General features: G+C 43.2%; 1 protein-coding gene across 3 annotated transcripts in view; it reads right to left on the bottom strand.

Annotated features, from left to right (window-relative positions):
* The window catches only part of LOC121285829, a 238360-nt gene that overhangs the window by 129232 nt on the left and 85025 nt on the right, over positions 1 to 24103 (bottom strand). For all 3 annotated transcript variants that reach the window (XR_005944797.1, XM_041202699.1, XM_041202700.1), the window contains exon 5: positions 22951 to 23115. Coding sequence is in view for 2 of the 3 variants with exons in the window: in XM_041202699.1 (XP_041058633.1) it covers positions 22951 to 23115 (165 nt within the window). In the remaining variant the exon portion in view is untranslated. The remainder of the gene's footprint in view (positions 1 to 22950; positions 23116 to 24103) is intronic.

Raw genomic sequence — 24103 nt, 5'->3', positions numbered from 1 at the left:
ATAACATCCATTGGGTCTCCTTTGTCTAACCTACTCATTACTTCCTCAAAGAATTTTAACAGATTTGTCAGGCATGACCTCCCCTTGATGAAACCATGCTGACTTTGCCCGATTTTACCATGCACTTCCAAGTATTCCGAAATCTCACCCTTAATAATGGACTCTAAAATCTTCCAACGACCGAGGTCAGGCTAATTGGCCTGTAATTTTCTGTCTTGTGCCTCACTCCCTTCTTAAACAGGGGGGTTACATTAGTGATTTTCCAGTCCTCTGGGACCCTCCCTGACTCCAGTGATTTCTGAAAGATGACCACTAACGCCTCCACTATCTCTTCAGCTATCTCCTTCAGAACTCTGGAGTGTAATCCATCTGGTCCAGGTGATTTATTCACCTTCAGACCTTTCGGTTTTCCTAGCACCTTCTCCTTGGTAATGACCACCATACTCACCTCTGTCCCCCGACTCTCTTGAACTTTGGGGATGTTACTCGTGTCTTCCACCGTGAAGACTGACGCAAAGTACCTATTCAGTTCCCCCACCATTTCTTTGTTCCCCATTACTATTTCTCCAGCATCGTTTTCCAACGGCCCAATGTCCACTTTTGCCTCTCTCTTACCCTTTATGTATCTAAAAAAAACTCTTGCAATCTTCTTTTATATTACTGGCTAGTTTACCAACATATTTAATCTTCTCCCTCCTTATTTTTTTTTAGCTCAGGGGCCGATCACAGGCAGAAGTACATTTCGCGCCTGCTTCCGGACCTGCCAACTTGGCGCGCACACCAAGCGTGAAATTCAGGCCATAGTTTTTCAAACCATCCTTGGATCCCTTTCTTATACAAGCTCCAACCACACTTTCCTACGGTGTCGGAGGAAGTGATGCTGCAATCACTACATCACCCTGATTGGTTCATATCTCTTTCTCATTATATGGAGAAAAATACACAATCAAGTCATTATGCAGCTGTGGAATGGAGAGGGGAAGTTAAGAAAACACGAAAGAAAGAAAGAGGAAGAAATGTGCTCAGAGAATGTGGGAAACGTCTTCAAGGCCAGAGGAAGCTGAGGATTCCATTTACAATCCTGGTGTCATGTACCTGTTAACAAAAATGAGAAAAGGTACTAGCCAATCCATATAAATTACACAGGAGAGTTCAGTTAGTTTTTGTATCACTTCCCCTCTTCCTTATTTGTCAGCAACATATGTTAGAACAGGTTGCATAATGTGCTGCATTACTGGCAGTTCTACAATTAAATTACAGTGACTATGAAAATGTTGATGTTTTGGAATCATCTGTTACCGTCAGTATTCCAAAGCAAAACACTGGGAAAACTGCACAGCAAAAAGTTCCTGTTTTCAGACAAGGCTACACTGGGGATGTCGCCCCAATGTCTCAAATTGGTGGGTCAAAGGAAAAAGTCCAAATCCCGATTTCTACCCAGTGACGACTCTTCGAGCGTGGACAGGATCAGGTGGCTTGTGGTTGCTTAATGACCGACACCCACTCACGATCTGGATCACAGGAAGGAATTGCCAATTGATGACATTTTACAGCAAGTGGATGAGAGTGCTGGAGAATCAAGATGACCTCCTGGTTTCTGAGCACTGATAATCATTTTAACATATTGCACTGATCAATTAAACGTTTACTGATTCTTGTGTGAAAATGAGACCAGTGCTGGTAAAGTGAGTGCTTGACAGTTATTAAGCTAAGTGACTGCAGATTCTGGTGAGATTTATAAGAGCGATGACTGTACAGATATATGCAGGAACATTGATGAAAACTTCCCATTAATCAGAAAATGACTCAGCGCTAAAGGCTTTGTGAGTAAATGTTTCCATCATAAAGTTAGATTTATTGGTTAAGAAGTAAAATGAATTGCAATGGCAAGCTTTCATATCATATATAAAAATATAAAAACAAAAAGGTAATAGTGGGTTCAGCAAAACAGTCAACCCAACCCTCCATACATAAAAAAAAGTATTTAAACATATTCAAAGCCAAACAGAGGAACAGTAAATTCTGTAAATAGGAGCAGAAAGTTACATGGGGATATAAGGCAGTCTGAGTGAGTGATCAAAACCATGGCAGATGGAGGTCAATGTGGAGAAGTGTGAGGCTATCCACTGTGAGCTATGCAAGACACCACAGAGCACTTCAACAGTGAAAATCTTGGCGCTGTGGAGGAGCCAAGGGATTTCGGAGTCCATGTACACAAATCACAAAAAACTCGTGGACAGATATAAAACTAATCAAAAAGCTACACTGACTGCTGGCCCTTTACTTCAGGAAGCTGGAATATTATGAAGAGGAAGTCACGCTTCAGTTACGTAGAGTTTGGTCAGACCCATCCAGAGTAATATGTTCGGGTTTTGAACATTGGGAAGGGTATATTGGCTTTGGAGGGGAAACAACGGCGACTTAACAGAATGGCACCAGGATTCAAAGGGTTAAGTTATAACAACGGGTTGCTTAAACTTGGTTTGCATCCTTTCAGTGAAAAAGTTGAGGGGTGGTCTAATTGAGGCATTAAAAATAATAAATTAATTTGATAAGGTACATACTGAGAAACTCTCCTCTAGGAGGGGAATCCAGAACAAGAGGTGATAATATTAAAATGAAAATTGTTGAAATGAATTGCTAGATTTTTGTTTCATAAGGTTGTCAAGAAATATACAGCAAAGGCAGGTAAGTGAACAAAGTACAGATCAGCCATGATCTAACAGAATGCCAGAACAGGTTGTAAGGGCTGAACGGCCTACTCCTGTTCTCGAGAGGGGGAATCATGGTTGGAGTTGTATTTCTTTTTTGCTGATGCTAAAATGTAATTGAAAACTTTGCTAGTTAATCACCTGAAATTTAATTACTTCAAATTAAATTACTTTATTAATAGTGATAACTTATTAACAAAGTTGTGAAAACATTTATTGTGCTTAAAAGTAAACATTTGGAGAGAGTGAGTTCAATCAAAAAGTAGCCTGTCTATTCCAAAACTAGGCAGATACAGGAAGGTTCATCTCAATGTGTCGACATGACAGTTCATAGAATAATACAGCACAAAAAGAGGCCATTCAGGCAATCACAGCTGTGCATGTTTTTTCAAAGAGTTATCCAATTCGCCTCACTCTGCTGCCCTTTTCCTATAACCCTAAAAAATTTCCTTTGTCAAGTATTTATCCACTTTCCTTTTTGAAAGCTACTGTTGTATCTGCCTCCACTGCCCCTTCAGGCAATGCATTCTAGATCATAACAACTTGCTGCGTATTTTTTTTATCCCCTTCACGTCTCCTGTGGTTCCTTTCTCAATTAACTCAAATCTGTGCCCTCTGATTACCAAACCTCCTGCTACTGGAAACAATTTCTTCTCATGTAATCCATGAAAATGCTTCATAAGATTTAGAACACCTCCACTAAATCTCCCCTGCTCGGAAGAGAACAACCCCAGGTTCTCTAACACCCCCACCCAATCAAAACCAACTGCAACTCTGTGGTGCAACAGCTCCAAAATAGTCGATCGCACTGACTGCAATATCATGCTCAGTCTCATTATGGTCATATCTAACCTATACCTAATCATAACATTCCCAACCAAGTGGAGCCACTATCCTGTCACGAAACACAGCCTCCATGCCTGTGGAGTTAATGTGGCAACGTTTGTCACCAAGCATGAAGCAAGCAATGTGCTTAATGCTATACAATATCATAAAACACAGCTGCCATTAGCAGACTTGCTAAGGTTGCATTTCCTGCACAGTGGACTTCAGTTAAACAAAACACATTGTAAATATTTTTAATGAAGGGACTTAAGTGAGCGATGTGGAGGAACAAAACCAATATATCAGACCCACTTCCCACTACAAAGAGCACTCAAATCAAATGAAGAAAGCTCTCAGAGCAAATGGGCCAGGCTGCTAGAGTTTAAATACCTCCAGACAATTAACCGGAACAGTAAGAGGTTTGTCCTGGAGATACAGAAACTGCTAACACAAGCCAGCCACCCTTTGTTGAGCCACTTCAAGCAACCAGGCCTACAAGGTGTAAACCATTCAACTTCCTTTACCTAACGCCCTATCAAACTCTCAGAGTTGTCTTGAATGGCAAGCTGGCATAAACACTGCTGTTGTGTAGGAGACAAAGAGAGCTTGGCATTGAAGCTGACATTTGCTCCTGTGCCCGTCCAACATTATTGGCTTATACCGATCATCTCCTGATGTCAGAACGATAGAAGCACAAACACACAATTAATAGGGTGAAGTCAGTGTGAAGAAAACTAACATATATTGCGCCATAATATGTATAGGATACAAGACAACACCGTGTTAAAAGCAGCTATGGCTTGGACAGTTTGTGCCTAGGCGGGTCAACAAGGTGTGCTAGGATACTCCACCCTGGAAGGGCTGGAGCAGGGTCATATCCACCCAGGAAGGGAAGGAGCAGGGTCATATCCACCCAGGAAGGGCTGGAGCAGGGTCATATCCACCCAGGAAGGGCTGGAGCAGGGTCATATCCACCCAGGAAGGGCTGGAGCAGGGTCATATCCACCCAGGAAGGGAAGGAGCAGGGTCATATCCACCCAGGAAGGGCTGGAGCAGGGTCATATCCACCCAGGAAGGGCTGGAGCAGGGTCATATCCACCCAGGAAGGGCTGGAGCAGGGTCATATCCACCCAGGAAGGGCTGGAGCAGGGTCATATCCACCCAGGAAGGGCTGGAGCAGGGTCATATCCACCCAGGAAGGGCTGGAGCAGGGTCATATCCACCCAGGAAGGGCTGGAGCAGGGTCATATACACCCAGGAAGGGCTGGAGCAGGGTCATATCCACCCAGGAAGGGCTGGAGCAGGGTCATATCCACCCAGGAAGGGCTGGAGCAGGGTCATATCCACCCAGGAAGGGCTGGAGCAGGGTCATATCCACCCAGGAAGGGCTGGAGCAGGGTCATATCCACCCAGGAAGGGCTGGAGCAGGGTCATATCCACCCTGGAAGGGCAGGAGCAGGGTCATATCCACCCTGGAAGGGCTGGAGCAGGGTCATATCCACCCAGGAAGGGCTGGAGCAGGGTCATATCCACCCAGGAAGGGCTGGAGCAGGGTCATATCCACCCAGGAAGGGCTGGAGCAGGGTCATATCCACCCAGGAAGGGCTGGAGCAGGGTCATATCCACCCAGGAAGGGCTGGAGCAGGGTCATATACACCCAGGAAGGGCTGGAGCAGGGTCATATCCACCCAGGAAGGGCTGGAGCAGGGTCATATCCACCCAGGAAGGGCTGGAGCAGGGTCATATCCACCCAGGAAGGGCTGGAGCAGGGTCATATCCACCCAGGAAGGGCTGGAGCAGGGTCATATCCACCCTGGAAGGGCAGGAGCAGGGTCATATCCACCCTGGAAGGGCTGGAGCAGGGTCATATCCACCCTGGAAGGGCAGGAGCAGGGTCATATCCACCCTGGAAGGGCTGGAGCAGGGTCATATCCACCCTGAAAAGGGCAGGAGCAGGGTCATATCCACCCTGGAAGGGCTGGAGCAGGGTCATATCCACCCTGGAAGGGCAGGAGCAGGGTCATATCCACCCTGGAAGGGCAGGAGCAGGGTCATATCCACCCTGGAAGGGCAGGAGCAGGGTCATATCCACCCTGGAAGGGCAGGAGCAGGGTCATATCCACCCTAAAAGGGCAGCAGGGTCATATCCACACTGGAAGGGCAAGAGCAGGGTCATATCTACACTGGAAGGGCAGGAGCAGGGTCATATCTAGGCCCACTTTTTCCACCAGCATGGCAATTGGTGACCTCCAGTAGGCAATATCTAAGGAAGTTAGCTAGCCTCTTGGGAGAGTATAATTAACCCAAGCCTGCTGTCATGAGCAGTATTCAGCTACACAAGAGCATCAACAGAGGAGGTCTGGCAGCACCTATGGAGACAGAAACGGAATTAATGCTTCGGGTAGTGACCTATAATCAGAATGCGCTGTCATCAGAGAGCTGAAAGGTCATGACCTGAAATTTTAACTCTGTTTCTCTCTCCAAAGACATTGCCAGACCTGCTGAGTATTTCCAGCATTTTCTGTTCTTATTTAAGATTTCCAGCATCTGTAGTATTTTGCTTTTAGCACTCACAGAGGAATAGGAGGTTTTATGCTCATTCTGTCAGCCAGTCAGCTGCCAACGATGTTTTTTTATTATTTTTTCACGGGATGTGGGCATCGCTGGCAAAGCCAGCATTTGTTACTCATTCCCAAGTCCCTGTGAGAAGGCGGTGGTCAGCCAGCTTCTGGAACCACTGCAGTCCATGTGGTGTAGGTACACCCACAGTGCTGTTCGGAAAGGAGCGCCAGGATTTGATTCAGGATTAAGGAATGGCAATATATTTCCCGGTCAGGATGGTGAGTGGCTTGGAGGGGGGGGGACTTGTAGGCGGTGGTGTTCCCATGTCTGCTGCCCTTGTCTTTCTAGGTGGTAGAAGTCACAGATTAGGAAGGTGCTGTTGAAGGAGCCTTGGTGAATTGCTGCAGTGCATCTTGCAGATGGTACACACTGCTGCCAATATGCCAATCAAATGGGCTGCTTTGTCCTGGATGGTGTTGAGATTCTTGAGTATTGTTGGACCTGCACTCATCTAGGCAAGCGGAGAGTATTCCATCATACTTCTGACTTGTGCCTTGTAGATGGCGGACAGGCTTTGGGGAGTCAGAAGGTGAATTACCAGTACCAGATTTCCCAACCTTTGTTGGGCCACTTTGGGAGGTAGGGAAACAAGAAAAAAAAATGTGGCTAATGTTTTCTTTTTAATAGCTTTTGCCCCAGTAATGCTCTGTTCATCGCTGAGCAGGGTAACAGAATGTTTTGTGATAGGTATAAGAGTCAAAGTGGGGATGCTGGTGGTTGGCAGTCCAGCTATGAGACTCACAACTCATTGTTCAATTCAATGTATGGTTGCTCTAATCAACTAGCTTAGATGAAGATCCAAGGGCAATTGTGGACACCATCAAATTTGCAAAGAGTGGTGGTGATTAGGTGATGCTGACCAGCTTAAGTTGTAAAATTCTGGGAACTGTAGGAGACTACAAGGCTTAAGATAAATACTGAGTTCCACAGTTCAGATTTTGGAAGGGAATGAGTCAGAGTTGGAGACTGTGTAATGACTCGACTTCATTGCGTTGTGAGAATACTGGGAAGTGCATCTGAAGCTTTGAAGCAAAATGATTTATAATTATAACATATAAACAAATATATAAATAAACTTACTAAGCTCCTCATTCACTGAACGTTACTCAGGAGACGCGATCCATATCTACATTGATCAAGGTTACTTCAGTATTCCTCGTTCAACCTCTGACCGGAAGCTGCGAGGTTTACTGTCACATCATAGAAAACAAATAGAAAATCTCAGAAGCTATCACATAGCTAAAATAAGTATATGCTGATACTTCTGTGGTAGACTCAATAACCTGATATCTGAGCGAGCTGGATTTAACAGCATTCTAGAATAATGGTAACAGTAGACACAGCCAGACTAACTTGCTAATGGAACCAGAAGGGATAAACTTTGATTCTTTGAAAAATATTCTCACGCTGGCAATGTCAACCTTTATTGCCCATTCCCAGTTTCTCTGAATAGAGCAGCCTGTTCAGAGGGCAGTTAAGAATTGATCACACTCGTGTGGGACTGGAGACACCATATCAGACAGACAGTGTAAGGGCAGCAGTTTTCCTTCCCTAAAGGACATTAGTCAACCAGTTGGGCTTTTAATGACAAACTGAGAGCTTCATGGTCATGTCTACTGATAGCATTTTTTAATCTCCAGATTATATTTAAAGATAAATTTAAATTTGCAAATTGAACTCTTTTTGCTCTTGATTCTTAGTTCAGGTCCTGGATTGCTAGTCTAGTACATACCTACCACACTACTATAACTCTTTTGAGTACAAACCAAATAAACAAGATAACTAAATTAACAAATCAAGGGACAAATTAAAAGGCAGCCCCTTAAAGGGAAACTGCAAAAACAAAAGACAAAACTTAAAGGAAACTTACAAACATTAAATCAAAATGTGATTAAAGGGCTTGATAAAGCACCCCAGTCCCTGCGGTGCCCACTGAGCATAGAAGGCCTCACCGGTGCCGGCAGACACCACGTGCTCCCTCTCCAGGGGCACCCGGCCACAAATGTAGCTGCAGAAGAAGGGCAGACTGTCAGGCCGGACTCTCAGAGCTCCTAATATCTTGCACCCAATAAGCTCAATGGGCAGGGAATTCCTGGCTAGACAAACCCATGATGCTTACCAGGATTCTGTTCTGTGAGGTTGTGCAGTTTTAGCAGCACAACTGTGCACACTAGGAGTTTCTTAAAACTTAACTCTGTCAATCTCTGAAATTAGTTAAATGAGATGGATCTCTACAACAATAAGAACAACTTGCATTACATTGCATCTTTAACATAGTAAAAAGGTCACAAGGTGCTTCACAGAAGCACTGTCAAACAAAATTTGACACCCGGCCACGTAAGGAGGTGTTAGGACAGATGACCAAAGTTTGATCAAAGGAGATAGGCTTTAAGGAGCATCTTAAGGTGGGAAAGAGATTAGAGAGGGAATTCCAGAGCTTAGCATTTGGCAGCTGAAGAGATGGCTGCCAATGATGCAATGGTTAAATTGGGGATGCGCAAGAGGCCAGGATTAGACGAATGCAGATATCTTGAAGGGTTGTGGGATGGAGGAGGTTACTGAAATGGAGAGGGCCATGGAAGAATTTGAAAACAAAAGTGAATATTTTAAATTCAAGGCACTGTTTAACCAGAAGCTGTGTAAATCAGCGAGCACTAGAGTAATGGATGAATGGGGGTACATTAATCGGAAAGCAGTTTTGGATAAGCTTAAGTTTGTCGAAGGTAGAAGATGGATAACAGGATAGTGTTATCACTTCAAACTAGGCAAACAGACACTCAATTGTATGAAATTCTCAGGAACGGAGTTTGGAGACATGGTGGTGGATTCTGTTTGTGCAATACAACAGCCAAAAGCTTTAACAAAATACTAGAGAAAAGGAATTGGGAGAAAGATTTGAAGACACCATAGATAGAAGAGAACAGGACAAAGGTAAAACTTCGGGGGTGGGGGGGGGTGGGGGGGTGTTGGAGATTAAGAGAAGTAATGAGGGAAGGAGAAATGGAAAAGGACCCCCCTCCCTCCAAAAAAGAGAGGGAGGACTAAGTGGCTGAGGTTGCTGAAGAATGGAAAACCTCACCCCTCTACTTAGATGCCGCACAAGTAAGTATTAAGGAGGGAGACCCTAACCAAGGGTAAGACGATGATAAAATGAACATTTAAAGGAACAAGAAAGGATTTCAGGCAAGTTTTTTTTTAAAACCAAGATAAGCACTTGCCCCTTTTCTTCCACTTCTTTAAGTTAGCCAACCCAAAGAGATTGACATTTCCTTGGAGCTGTTGGCATGTTAAAGGTTATTCACGTAGGCACTGCATTCGAATATACTTCTTTAATAAGTGTAATTCATTTGAAATCCAGTCTTTGGCCAACTCCAAGACACCATAAATATTTGACACTTCAGAGTTCCACTAACACATTGCTACTTAACACTTAAACCTCTTCCAGCATCTGCACCCCAAAAAGACAGGATATGACTAATATCAGGTGTGAAAAAGTGAAGCCAAATTTACTCATTCTAAACAGGCCTTTCCTTTCAGTTTTCAAAATTCAATGAATCCACAGAACTTGATTATTGCCCATTATAATGTTCATTGCCACTGAGCAAGAGGACTGCCCTTAACACTATTCAGGTCCCAGTGCCAGCCATACCACTGAATGAAAGAGGATGGGATCAACACTGGTGGAGGCTACTGAGTCCAAACAGAAGGGAGGAGGGTTGAGGGGGTTGAAATCAGAGAGGGATAGGCCAATAATTCATGCCTCAGTGTAGCTGCCTGGAGGAGTATTGAGGTGGGGGAGCCATATGTCATTCACCCTCTTGGCAGGAGGGGTATAAATGCAGATGGACCTGAGAGCAAGAATGACATCTTTTAGATTACAAAGTTAAATACCCTGCCTCCCCCTGCAAATGATAAGAGTTACAATTGTAATACTTACTGTGCTTCCATGAATGGACAGGTAGTTGCAACAACTATTAATATGAACTGATGATATTTCATTGTCTTTATGACATCACAGTAACAGCTCTGAGCTCACTGTAGTCCTGTCATCACACAAAACAGCTCAAGTCTGCCTCAATGTTTCAAACAAGGAAAGAAAGTTCAACTAGAACAAAATCATAACTTTACAAAGGGGTAAAAAAAATCATGTTATAAGCCCAAACTTTGTTCAGATTCTTTCCGAGACATTTCTCTAACACACGGAGGGAAATTAAATTCAATACCATTTCTCTTCAAATCAATTTGATATAATCACTCTGCTCATTCACTGATGTATGACATCACACCTGCTGGGTTTATGCTGAGGCTCATAAATAGAAACATCTGTCAGGGCTAAAAAAAAAACTGCCAATGTTGGAAATCTGAAAACACTGCAAGAATTCAGCGGGCCAGTTAGTATTTCACAAAGCGAAAAGATCATTTCGAATAAAACCTTTCACCCTTTCTAATGAAAGGTAATACCTGAACTGCTAACATGCCAGTTTCTGTTCAACCTGCTGGGTTTCTGCAACATTTTCTGGATTTGTCATGGCAAGTGAATGGCCATACGTACAATCTTTATAACTGCTGTGGCCCATTTTTTAAACTGAAATGAGTGCTTTGTAGTTTAGTTCAAGAATATCAGTTGAGTTTGTTTCGTGATGTTACAGTCAAACCCTTATGAACGTTAAATAACCTTTCTGAAGAAGCAGTGAGCAATATTTAAAAACAAAATCCCTAAGCCTTCTGTATATATCACGACGATGCATCATCTGAAGACCTATCATCTGAAGTTGGAATTATTAGAAGGTATATTCCAGCACGAGCCATTTTTCAGCATCTCCACATGTTTCCAATTAATGTAAATTTGGTTCATCAACTTCATGAGGGGCCTCTCTAACTTCTCAGCTTTCAAAATGGAAGCCCTGGGCAATATGGCAGCAGAATAGTACGTAACTCATTTTTGAGCAGCAACTTTTTAAGTGAAAAATGTTCTAACACCAGATTGCTCAGGCACAGTTTAGACACCAAATCAGCGAAGTGACTGTGGATTTTTACAGATTCTTTGACAAGCGGAGCTGTCACGGGACCTCTCGCACGTGTATGCCCGAGATGGATCTTTTTTGCAACTCTCTCCCCACTCCATGTGCTGTGGCACCTTTCCAAGTGAGATTTTCCGCAGGCAATGCAGCTGAATGGAAGCTGAAGGAATACTACTTCCATCTTTCGATTGGACACTTTGCAGCCATCCAAGCTCAACAGAGAGTTTGACAATTTCAGATCTTAACCACTGCCTCCCTATTTTATGCACAGCAGCCATTGGTAATTATTCCACTTATGTCATTTACAGCTCTTCTGGGCGCATCTTTTGTTATTTTACTTGTGCCATTACCAATCCCTTTTGCCTTGCACCATCATCCTCCTTGGCCATTTAATCACTCCTGCCCTCCATTCTATCGCAAACATTTCAATTTGTTCTCCTCTCCCCCTCCACCGTTTCCCTACCTTTGTACTTGCTTAAAGCCTGTTACATTTCTTAATCCTTTCCAGTTCTACTCAAAAGGTCAGCAACCTGAAAAGTTAAATGTTTTGCTTTTCACAGATCCGGCCTGATTTTCCACCAGCATTTTCTGATTTTATTCCACTTCTCCAGTGTCTGCAGTACTTTGCTTTTGTAACGCTTAAGTACAGTGTCCAGGAGGGAGATGCAGCTGCCCATTCGGGTGAGGGGGAGGGGAAATCCTGGACAGGGAATCTCAACAGGGCCACACTTGCACGTTTCCCAAGGGCTGACTAAAAGTGGACACGTGGTGACCCAGCTGTCCTTAGAGCCAGGGGACAGACTCATGAGCAAAGAAAAACTCAGGCTAAGATGAAAAAAATCTAGAAGGATAGAATTGCAAAGCAAAGAAGTTACACTAAACTTATATCGAACCTTGATTAAACCAGAGTTAGATTATGGTTTATAGCATTGGTCTCCATATTATAAAAAGGATACAGATGTACCTGGGAAGGTGCAAAAAGGATTTACAAGGGTGATGCCAGAACTGAGAAGTTACACCTGTCAGAAAAGATTTAACTTAAAAGGGAAAATTGAGAGGTGACCTGAAAGAAGTCTTCAAGATTATGAAGGGCTAACAGGGTAGATGTTTCCATTTGCAAAGGAGACCAGAACTGTAGGCCATAAATAGAAGGTAATCAATAAATTCAATGGGGAATTCAGAAAAAAAAAACTGTCATTACCCAGGGAGCGGTTAGAATGTGGAAGTCAATCACAAGGAGTAGTTGAGGCAAACAACAAATGGATTTGAGGGGCAGCTAAAAACGAGGGAGAAGATAAAAAGATGTGTTGATGGGTTAGACGAAGGGCTTGTGTGGCACATAAACACTGGTATGAAATGGTTGGGATGAATAACCTGTTTCTTTATGAACCTTTTATGTAATTCTACGTAAAATCTAACAAAACCAACTACTAAACATAAACAGAAGATTCTAGAACAACACAGCTGACCCTCAGTCAGAACTTGTGTTGACCTGTCTTTATCTGGCCCAGCTGTGTACATATAGCATTTTCTGTTGTTATTCCTATTGTGAGGGTTCCTTTATACAACAGAGAAATCACGTCCTTGTTAAGTACTCCCAAAAGCAGAGGGCCTTTAAATTGAACAGACTGAATTTTCATGGTTCTTCCTATGTGTCCCCAAGGCTGGAAGGCACCCCACAAATAATCTGCATGCATTTGCAATGGAACTAACTGACTTTAATGCCTGTATCAGTCATGAAACCTGCAGTAGATGCACACTATTTGATCACACAATTGCTATCCCTTCAGAGACATTAACATAAAAGCCTTACCATCTTCAGAGTTACTGCACACAAAGGCTCACGGTAATCTAGACAATGCAAAAATCACATGATTGTTTAACTTCTGATTACTCTAAAACTTGTACAGAATAAAATGAGATTATCCTTTTAGTTCTAATAATTGTGCTTATTAGAATAATAATTCTAATATCACCATATATATATATATAAAGGTGTATATTACCCTCTTTGCTCCTGTTAATACCCTCCTGTGTATAGTACTAAATAAAGAAGTTTGCTATTTCTTTATCCATAATTATTATAGCGCTGTCCCAATTATGCAAAAAGGAGTGCTTTTCCTGTATACCCTGGATAACACTACCTGCAATCCTAGGCAGGTTCCTTACTTCAACATTGGGGGGAGGGGGGGTACAGTTGCTAGTTGGCTGGAATGACAAGCCATCATGGTTCCTATTGCATTTGATTGTTTATAACACCCATATTTTTCTGCATGTTTCTGATTATTGCCTGTCCTTGGTCCTGTCCCAAGCGTTGCCCACAACCATATAGTGCGCCCCACCTGCTCTCCCTTTCTGCCTGCAATGTGGGACTATTCTCTCACCAGGCCACAGTTGTAACAACATTAAATTGCAAGAGTTTAACGTCCAGTTTGGTAACAATAACCTTCTGCTCTGAAGGATTTTGGTCCAATGGTTTGGGACCAAATTTGCCACCAAATACTTTGTAAGTTCATCATTTCTGATTGGTATCCCTGCAATATACCAAATTATGCTTATCATTTGTTTTGCTGTAAAGGACATTTACATTCAAATACAATTCTGTTGAATTAGCAGCATTTATGCAAAGAAGTGCAGAATTACGAAGGAGCATGAAGCATGCGGCTATGATGAAAACGGATCTGCTTGTGTAATTCAGCCTTACTGTTCTGAACTGTTAACTCTGGCATTAACCCAGGAACAGGGTATGTTCAAGTACAAGTTTGTTCTGCTTTGACGTGTCACATTGCTGAGTTGATTCAAGAACTGTCGTCAGTTCCTCTGCTGAGGGGCAAAATCAGATACACGTTTCTCATCAGGTAAACTAGTAAATAATCAGTATCTCGATAAGCTGTGTTTAGCAGCACTGTCACATAAACACAATTACATGGGAATGATAAAAAAAATTCTGCTGAAAGGTCATCGATCTGAAACACGAACTCTGGTTCGCCCTCCCCAGATGCTGCCAGACCCGATGAGTATTTCCAGCACTTTTTGTTTTTATTTCAGATTTTCAGCATCCACAGTGTTTTGCTTTTATAAATTAAAAAGTGTAAGGCCAGTCATGGTTCCCTTGGCTCCACCTGCGGAGGCTGTCACGCCCAATTAGATATCCCACATCAAAACAGAGGAATGGGAAAACAAACCAAGCAAATGCCAAACTCAGCATATCATGTAGCCCCAACCTACCCACACAGAAGAAATTTGCCCTCTTAACTCTTTTTAAGACAGATATTCACCGAATCAGCCTATTCTCATTCAGCAGCAAAAATCCCATGCTGGCAAATGCTAATGAATTAACTCGGAGGCTAAAATTGAACCAGCTGGTGATCGGGGTCAAACGTTACACAAGACTTCAGGGTGAGGAGCCCATTGTGACAAATTCCATATACATCGTTGCTGAGGGCAATGCACTGTTCTGCTGAGATTCTGGATGGATTGAGGAGGTTGAGGGGGAGGTGGTGGTGGGTGGTGAGGGGATTGGGGGAAGGTGAGTGCTACAGTGCACAAGTGACGACCATAGAACTACATGAGGTAGTTGCTACACTCCCGACTGTGGGTAGAGACCTTGTTAGAGATGTTGAAACTTTAGTGTGCTTTAAAGCTAGCACTGTCTGGCAGTGGAACCACCTTCTGAAATACCTTAAACCCTTACTCTGTGGCCTTTCTCACTGGTTTCCGCATATGGCAGGCTTGAATGATGGACCCGGTGCCCTAGTATCATCTGGCCCAGTATCACTCACAATTGTACTTTATGAAGTACCTAATTCAACAATCCACAAGGCATCACCATCCCTACTAAATGACCGAGAATCAGTTTGCCATCCCAAGTCCTCTACACCAACAATTTCACATCAGCATCTGGGTAATTTTTCAAGAATACCAGGGGCAGCCCAGGTACTGAAACAAATCCTCAAAGAAACATTTCTGTTTTATTCTTTAAATGGCATTTTACCTCAGTTTAGAAATAAAACAAAGGTAGACATTTAGCACGTGCCTCACATCTGAAACTAATGCTCACTGGCTCGGCACTCAGCCTGGGTTTCACTGTAACTCCTGGCGCCGATCGGCCAGGATGCCAGGAACAGTTGGCACAGGTGCACCCGGCTCGCACTCCGTCTGCTGGCACATGCACGGTTTCCCTCACCGCTGATGACATTGGTCAGCATCCGTCAGCCAGTGCCAGTTGGTGAGTGGCCACATCCCTCGCTCAGCTGCTCTCTCCAGTACACCCTTGTCTGTCACTGGCTTGGTCCCTCCACCGCACAAAGCCCTCATTGTCACAGTCCCATGATCTACCCCAATTCACTGTTCAAATCTATTGCGTTACCAATGTGTTGAGAAAATTATTTAATTTCTGGACCATTAGATTGAGAGCAGTCTGAGCTCGACTGATGACCAGGTGTCAGAAGCTTATTGATCTTTTTGTTATTATTGCCATGAGGTTCAATACACTGACAGTAGAGATCCAGCTGCATGAATATCTTTGAGACCCCCTCATCGGGTGACCAGACGTCCTGGTTTTGCTGGGACAGTCTCGGTTTTTCACTAAACATCCTGGTGTCCCGACAGTTTTCTCCGAATTGCTCAATGGTCCCGGTTTTCAGCTCCCCTTCAACTCGCCCCTCACGTTCCATTTACTGTCGGCAGACCCAATAAAAACCCTCTCGCGCTGCCCTGGGAATCGGAATGCTGTCCGCCCGCCGATCGCTCAGCGGCCGCACCAGGACACTCCTGCACGTGCAGAAATCCTTCCCGCCGGCACCCAGAGCCGGGAAGGAATCAGCCTCTAGGTTAGGAAAGAAGATTGACAGCGGTGTCTGCCAACAACAAGCTGCATTTGAGACAGTCGGCACCCATCGGTAAACCACCAATCAGCGCTGAGGAAGGTGGCAGGCAAGTTCTGTTGAGCTGTGGCACGTTCACAGTCAGACCTCATATCGAAAGATCAGGGGCTTTACTGCTTGAGGCTCTGGGTGCAAACAAAATCTCCCACGCCTGAGGAATGCTTACTAATTCAGCTTCTAGCTGAAAATATTTATACTGTGCAAGTGAAAATAAACAAGGCTTTTAAATAGAGACTGGTCTTACCATAGTGCATTCTAGAGTAAAGTTGGAGCAGAACAGAGATCTAGGATCTTATGACAAATGAAACCTTGGTTCCATTTCTTTAAGAAAATGAGTCCGAAATGTCATTGAAACAAAAGTCTGTGATTCACAACTGCCGTCTTCAATAATTGGGTGTCTTAACAGGGTTAGCAACCCTGGCTGGACAGGCTCCTGGAGATGTCATCACATGAAATCCTACCTTCAACTGTCCCTTCTACAAACTCCAGCTATTGGTCACCCAACGTGTCAATCACCATGAAGCCCCACCTTCCCAAGGCTTTTTGACGTGTCCCAGTTTTAACTTTTGAAAATCCGGTCACCCTACCTCCTCACTGATAGACACAACATCAACACGCAAATGGACAACACTAATTGACAGATAAATGTGGGAGGGATGGACAAGAGAAGAGACTAACTCTTTAGATAGGGCCCTGTGAAGAAAAAAACTATTTGGAATTCTCTCTGGTGAAGTTCACTTACATATGTTTAATGAACTCATACTACTGTCGGTAAAATCAGTTTGTATATGAAAGTAGTAGTTTTGGGAGTTTAGGCTGCAGTTTCAGTCACTGGATTTGATGTTCTAGACAGTGTAAGTACACATCTGGGAAGTTCCCCTTCTGCAACTGCGGCCTCACCAAACTCAGCCTAGTTTCTTTTTTCAATTCGATGAAATACAGGACCAGAGATGCTCTCCAGGGATAGAACACTGCCACCTGGTGACAGAACAGAACAATGCAGCAGCACCCTACAATCCAGTTGAAAGATTTGCATTTATACAGCGTCTTTCAAGACCTCAGGGCCTTCCCAAAGCGCTTTAGGGCCAGTGGAATGCTTTTAAAGTATAGTCACAGTTCAAATATGGAAAAAACAGCCGGTTAGTTGCAAACAGCAAGGTGCTACAAGCAGCAATGTGATAATGACCTGGGTAACCTGTTTCAGTGACATTGGTTGAGGGATAAATATTGGCCAGAACATTGGAAAGAACTCCCCCTGATCTACTTCAAAATAATGTCATGGGATCATTACATCCACCTGAGGGCCTTCTGGACCTCGGTTTAAGGCCTCATCTGAAAGACGGCGCCTCTGATGGTGCAGACAAAAATTAAGGCAGTCAAGAGACCGCTCAATAACCACAGTGGAAGGAAACCACTCAGTCCATTTAACTGAATCAATAAAGCTTGCATTTACCATCACATACTGTCTTGTGAATAAATATGAGTTTTCAACTCATTACCCTACTCTTGAAGACCATTTGCATGAGATTGTGCTTCCTGATGTTTGATCTTTCAACAGTTTTAATCTGTGCTCATTTGATCTAATATTCTGGCATTCATCAGAAGTACTGCTCTGAATTGACCTCACTGGTTGACAGCACTCTCATCTGAGTCAGAACACTCAGTTCAATTTCCATTGCAGAGATTTGAGCACAAAAGTTTAGGCTAGCACTTGAGTTCAGGACTGAGGGCATGCTGCACCAATTGAGGTGCTGTCTTTCAGATGAGTTGAAACCCTATTTGCAGTCTCAAATGGGCCTGCCTGTATGGATACAATAGGCTGAATGGTTACAGCACAGAAAGAGGCCATTGTATGAAAAGAATCCATGCCACAATTTGATTAACAGCAAGGGAGTTATCCCATGTCCTGTCCAAAATTTATCCCTCAACCAACAACACTAAAGAACAGATTATCTGGTATCAACATTGCTGTTTGTGAGAGTTTGCTGTGAACAAATTGGGTGCAGAATTTAATGCATTACAAAATTAACTGCACTTCAATGCACTTTATTGGCTGTAAAGTGCTTTGGGCGTCCTGAGGTCACAAAGGCGCTATAATTAATGCAAGACCTTCTTTCATCTCTTTGCTTTGATTTTTCTTTCTTTCAAACGCTAGTTCTTTCAAATCTCTAGTCATTCCTTGTATCTCATTCACTTGCTGATAGTCTCATGCATTCACACTGCACCCGCTACATGCTTTCAACAGTTCCCAACTGGAACTCGTGTCCAAGGTATGGATTTGACAGGTGACAGAATCAAGAGAAGAAAATACACCACTAAAATCCCTGACACAGCACATCTCCGGAACACATGGTTTGATCTTTCTGACAGAGGGAGATTGTTCCAATGCTGACTAAAATCAGCACTTTCCACTTTGCATATTGCATTAATTACATATTTTAGCGAGTGTAACTTTACTGTTAAGCTTTTATACTATCTGCTTCTCTTCTGAGGTTATCACAAGAAAGACTTGCTACATTTATGCAGCACCTTTAATGTAGTAAAAAAATCCCCAGTCACCTCACAGGAGTGCAACTGGACAAAAAGAAATGACACGGTGCCAAAGGTCAAATGACAGGTGGTCAAGGATGTTCACTCAATTCATTCCTGGGATGAGGGGCCTATTTTATGAGGAGAGGTTGAACAGGTTGGGCCTATGCCCATTGGAATTTAGAAGAATGAGGGTGTGATCTTATTGAAACATATAAGATCCTGAAAAGATTTGACAGGGTAGATACCGGGAGGATGTTTCCACTTGTGGGAGAGACTAGAACCGGGGACACAGTTTAACAATGAGGCCTACCATTTAAGAGGGAGATAAGAAGAATTTTTTTTCTCAAAGCATCACTGGGACGTGGAATTGTCTTCCCCAGAAAACAGTGGCAGCTTAGTCGTTAAATTTATTCAAGGCAAGTTAAACAGCTTTTTCATAGACAAGGAGTCAAGGATTACGGGGGGGCAGATGGTTAAGTGGAGTTGAGACGACATGCAGAACAGCCATGTTCTTACTGAATTGTGGAGCAGGCTTGAAGGGCTGAATGGCCTACTCCTGTTCCTAATTCCTATGTTCCTGAAAGCTTGGTCAAAGATATAGGGTTTAAGCAGGAGAGAGAGACAGACATAGAAAGGCAAAGAGTTTAGGGAGGGAATTCCAAAGCTCGAGTCCGAGACAGCCTAAGGAAGGTGAAGGAAATTGGGGGATATACAAGAGGCCTTTGTTGGAGGAATAGAGAGTTTTCGGAGGGTTGTGGAGCTGAAGAAGGTTACAGAGACAGAGGGGTGAGGCTTTGGAGGGAGTGAACATGAGGATGACCATTTATTTCAGCAATTGGGAAAAATAAGTGACTGTAGGCACATATATGGGTCTTTTCACTGAAGCTGAATATAAACATGATCTGACTGGCCTGAGTATGGTGCTGCCATCTCCTGGTATAAATATGCATTACATCATACAGGAATAAAACAATCAGAACCAAAACAAAAATTGCTGGAAAAACTCAGCAGGTCTGACAGCTTCTGTTGAGAGAAAGACAGAGTTAACGTTTCGAGTCTGTATGACTCTTCTCAGAAGAGTCAATCAGAACCAACAGGTTCAATCGGAACCAACAGGTTCAATGCTCGCCCTCACAGTGTTGCTGATCTCTGCTGTAGGGAAGCAGAGACAAGCAGACATCACACTTTTGCCCAAAAAGAGAGAGAGGAAGGAAAGAAAAATAATTAATGACTGGGATCATTCTTTCTCACCCTATAGCAGCTGGTTTAGGGCATCAATGGAAGCAGGTTGTTACTGCACCCTCTCAGGATAGGGATTGTCCAAGCTTATATATTTACAGATCACTTAGTGCATATCACAGCACGTTGGAGGCTGCACAGAAAGTTTAAAGCCCTGTTCTCATTATCTTGCATATATCTCATTTTGCAGGCGTGTTCTGAATATCAATCAGGCAACAGCTCTTTCCAGAATCGCCAAGTCCAAAATATTTCACACAGGACAAGTCAGTGAATTTAAAGAAATAAGTGTAAATGAGGCATGAGGGATCAGGGGATGCAGTTTGAACAGCCCTTTTCTAGGTCACAATTAGCTTCGGAACATGGACAGAAAATCAAACGTTAAAGGATGGAAGGGGCGGTTGAACATGGAATAAAAAAGGCCAGTGGCCAGTTTTGTTTCTCCCCCTTTAATTAATTCTTCTATTTCCAGCCTCCAAACTAACTATAATTCACTCTGAAACATGCAGGAGGACAGTGCCAAGACATCACAATTCACAAAACACAACAGCCTCCAACAACATGTGTTTTAGTGAGGAAACAGCTCTAATACACGGGAAGGAGAGTTACACAACATAAACCATGCAAGTCAGAACTCACTTGTGCAGGCACCACTGATGAATTATAAAATCAATATCACTGTTTAATTTGTCTATTCCACTGGCTCCGACGCATGCTCTCTGTTTATCACCTTTAAAAAGCAATGAGCTCACTTCCATCTCAGCTGCATCTGTTGTTCTACACATAAACTGCCTGAACCCATCGATCAGAGTTTAGCCTTGATTGTTCACAGAGAGGCAAAAACAAATCTTAGAGACAACAATATTACAGCAAAGCTTGTGACAGGACTAATGATAGGATCAAAATTAAGAAAAAGAAAAAACAATACTTAATTTGCAGTGTGTAAGTATATATAATATATATGTTCAACATGAAAAATGCCACACATTGTACATTGTGCCAGTGGCTCCTGAGGACTCAATAAGCTTACATTAATGTTAAAAGCTTTCGATAACCCAAATCACAACATTTTGCAGCACATGGACTCTCTTCACTGAAGTGTGGAGGCAGCAATTTTCAATGTGGAACAAGGGTCACAATTCACACAAGTACAGCTGTGTCCTGATTTATACCCAAATTATGATTCATATACTGCCACGGCCAATATTATTTAAAGCCTCTGAAATTTATCAGCTTTCTTTATTTAAACCATAACCCTCAAAAACCTTTTTAACAATACTCATTCAATCAACAAAGACAATTCTTGCAGAGCTGCACACACAAACTGTGAGGTAAAATTCCTCCATTTGTTAAATGTATTAAAAAAGTCAGAGAGAGCGAGAATATAAAATGTCCTCCCCCCACATCCACATATGGAGGTGGATGCAAATCAAAGACAATATACCCTTATTTTGTGTCAGTGCCAGTTCTTAAATCACTAAACACTCAGGACGACTGCGAATGCTACATGATAATACTGTAACAGTATTAAGGATTTATTTTGAGCCTAAATCCTCAGAGCTTCACAATTAATGTAGACCTGACCTTTCTCAGGTACAAGTGTGAATTATTGCAGTCTTTGTGCAGCAGTGATTGGCGACCAGTTTCCAAAACATTTTCTGATTCCTGAAGCAATGTTAGTCAAGACTATGTGAAATGCAGCATGAAAGGAACCTTTTCCATTTTGGCCAACTTTTTCACCTGAAGGCAACAATTCTTTGCCTGCTTCCACAGTTTAACGTCTACCAGAATCTGTTGACCTTTTGGTATCTCCTTCGGTTCTACTATTTGTGTCAGGCTGTTCCACCAGAGAAACTCAAAGCCTCCCCCCTTAATCCTGTCCTCAACTAACATCCCTACATCTACTTTTCTACATGGTGTTCCAAAATAAATGAACTGGATGATACCACTTGGAGCAGCAGCAGCAGGGTGGTACAAGGTGGAGATGGTGGCAGAGTGGTATTGTCACTGGGCTAGTATTCCAGAGATCCAGGGTAAGGCACTGGGGACCTGGGTTCGAATCTCACCACGGCAGAGGTGAAATTTGGATTCAATAAAAAAATCAGGAATTAAAAGTCTGGTGAGGACCATGATTACCATTGCTGACTGTCATAAAATAAACTGCTTCCTTTAGGGAAGGAAATCTGCTTCCCTTACTTTGTATGACTCCAGGCCCACAGCAATGTGGGTGACTCTTAAATGCCCTCTGAACATGGGCAATAGCCAGTGATGCCCACATCCCATTAACGAATAAAAAAAAAAGTAATGATACTGGGGTTCCCGCTCCTGACTGATCTGATTCCTTATGCTAAGCTTCTCAAGCCACAATATTTGCAATATTTCAGCGGAGCCATACACACTAGCAAAGTTTCAGGTCTGCTGTTTAGTTTGTGTGAATTGGCAGATCTCAGCCGGTATGCTGCAAAATTCCTCCTTCTGAGGCCTGCACCAAGTGCATGTGGTTGGACACTGGGTGAAGACTAGATCGCATTCTGCTACAATGCCTTCAGCCTGCCAGCATTCAATTGTCACACGAATAATCACCTCCTACCGAAGGGCAAACAGAACTCACGGAACCTCAGGAATTTTGATACCCAAACAAAAAAAAAAAGCACTGCTCATAAAAACTTAATCAGGACTAGATGCCCAATATTCCGTGACATCAACATCACCAAGCTTGAGAATAGGATTGTCCATCCTCACTGACATGAGTAACCTCCACTCAAAGAGCACAGCAGCAGTTTGTATCAACATCATCAGTCTAGACAGCATGGTTCCTGTTCCTGTAGTCAGTACCATCTGCCCAGACAGCAGGATGCCCATCCTCATCAATATCAATGCTATCAGCCCTATGGGGCAGCCAATCTTGTGAACATCAAAAGCCTTGAGCAATACGCTCATCATCATTAACATAACTCACCACGTGCACCAACAACAGGGGAACTTTCCCGATCGCAGAACATCAGAGAACAGGATGTACATCCTCATCCACATCATTGGCACCAACAGCATGGTCCACTGTCAATATCACTGACACAGTTATCACATCAAACATGAATACTATTTCAGCTGCCTTACCACGTTGTGGTCTTGGCTTTTCTCCTGTTGTGCACTGCGCCTGGAATACACTTCCTTCTCATTTTGTTTCTTGGTCTTCGAGGTCAACTGAATCATATTCCCGATTTTCCTCTGAATCTTGCTTGGGAGGTCCAGAAGTTGTTCCCTTTCCATGCAGTGAGAATCCTGTCATGCACAAAGTAGGACTGTAATAAGCGACTGAAGCAACACTCCATTTATACTGTTCAATTTCTGGCAAAATCTGGTGAGTGAGCAGGTTGTAAGCCTCTACTCCAATGGTAACAGATATAAAATTGGGCATTTTCCCTTTTATTCCCAGTGGCTGGTGTCACAGGTCAAAAAGTCAGAATCTCTGGTTAACACAACATAACTCAGCACTGAAGCACTGACATATAGAGTTACAGGGACATATATATATATATGAATTGCTCAGGCCTCTGCCACAAGAGGGAACTTTAATCTCAGTCACTGAGAACCTCCAACAACAGGGAAACAAAAAGATTGACATATGTAATATTCATGAAAAACCAATTTATGCCCCAGGGCCTTGCATACGGGGAGTTGTGACCAGTTTGAATTTTCTTTGGTTGAGCAAGGTGGGAGGTAATGGAAGCAATTTGGGTGAATGGGAAGGAAGAATAGGCCAATGGGACAGAGGTGGGGGCTGGGGGAAGGAGGAAAGGAGGGAGGGAGATGGAGAGGGATAGAATTAGACAGTGGAAGGAGGGTAAAATGATGGAGACAGAGGGAAGAGGGAGGAGGAGGGAAGAATGGGCAGAAGGGAGAGAGAAAGGCAGAGAGGAAGAGTCAGGGGAATGTGTTTGCATCTCTCTTACTGAAGAAAAATTAAGTGGTTGAAAAGTTTTCCCGTCCAAGTTTCCCTCGAAAAAGGTTCAAAAGTCATGTACCAGGTTGCATTGAAATCACTTGGAAATTAAATACACAAAACAGGGGTCAGCTGGCTCAGCTGGCTAGACCATGGGTGCAGAATAATGCCAACAGCACATGTTCAATCTCCGTACTTGCTGAGATAGTTTTTGTGGCCTATCCCGCGCCTTGCCCCTAAATGCCACTGTGGTATAAGCCATGATTAGTGACCCTGAACAATGAGGATGCTACATGAGAAGAATGAAGGAAATACATAAAAACTCTT

The sequence above is a fragment of the Carcharodon carcharias genome, chromosome 13 (assembly GCF_017639515.1).
Source record: "Carcharodon carcharias isolate sCarCar2 chromosome 13, sCarCar2.pri, whole genome shotgun sequence".
Classification (NCBI taxonomy): Eukaryota; Metazoa; Chordata; class Chondrichthyes; order Lamniformes; family Lamnidae; genus Carcharodon; species Carcharodon carcharias.
The sequence above is the reverse complement of the archived record's forward strand: the minus strand, read 5'-3'. Positions and strand labels throughout refer to the sequence as shown.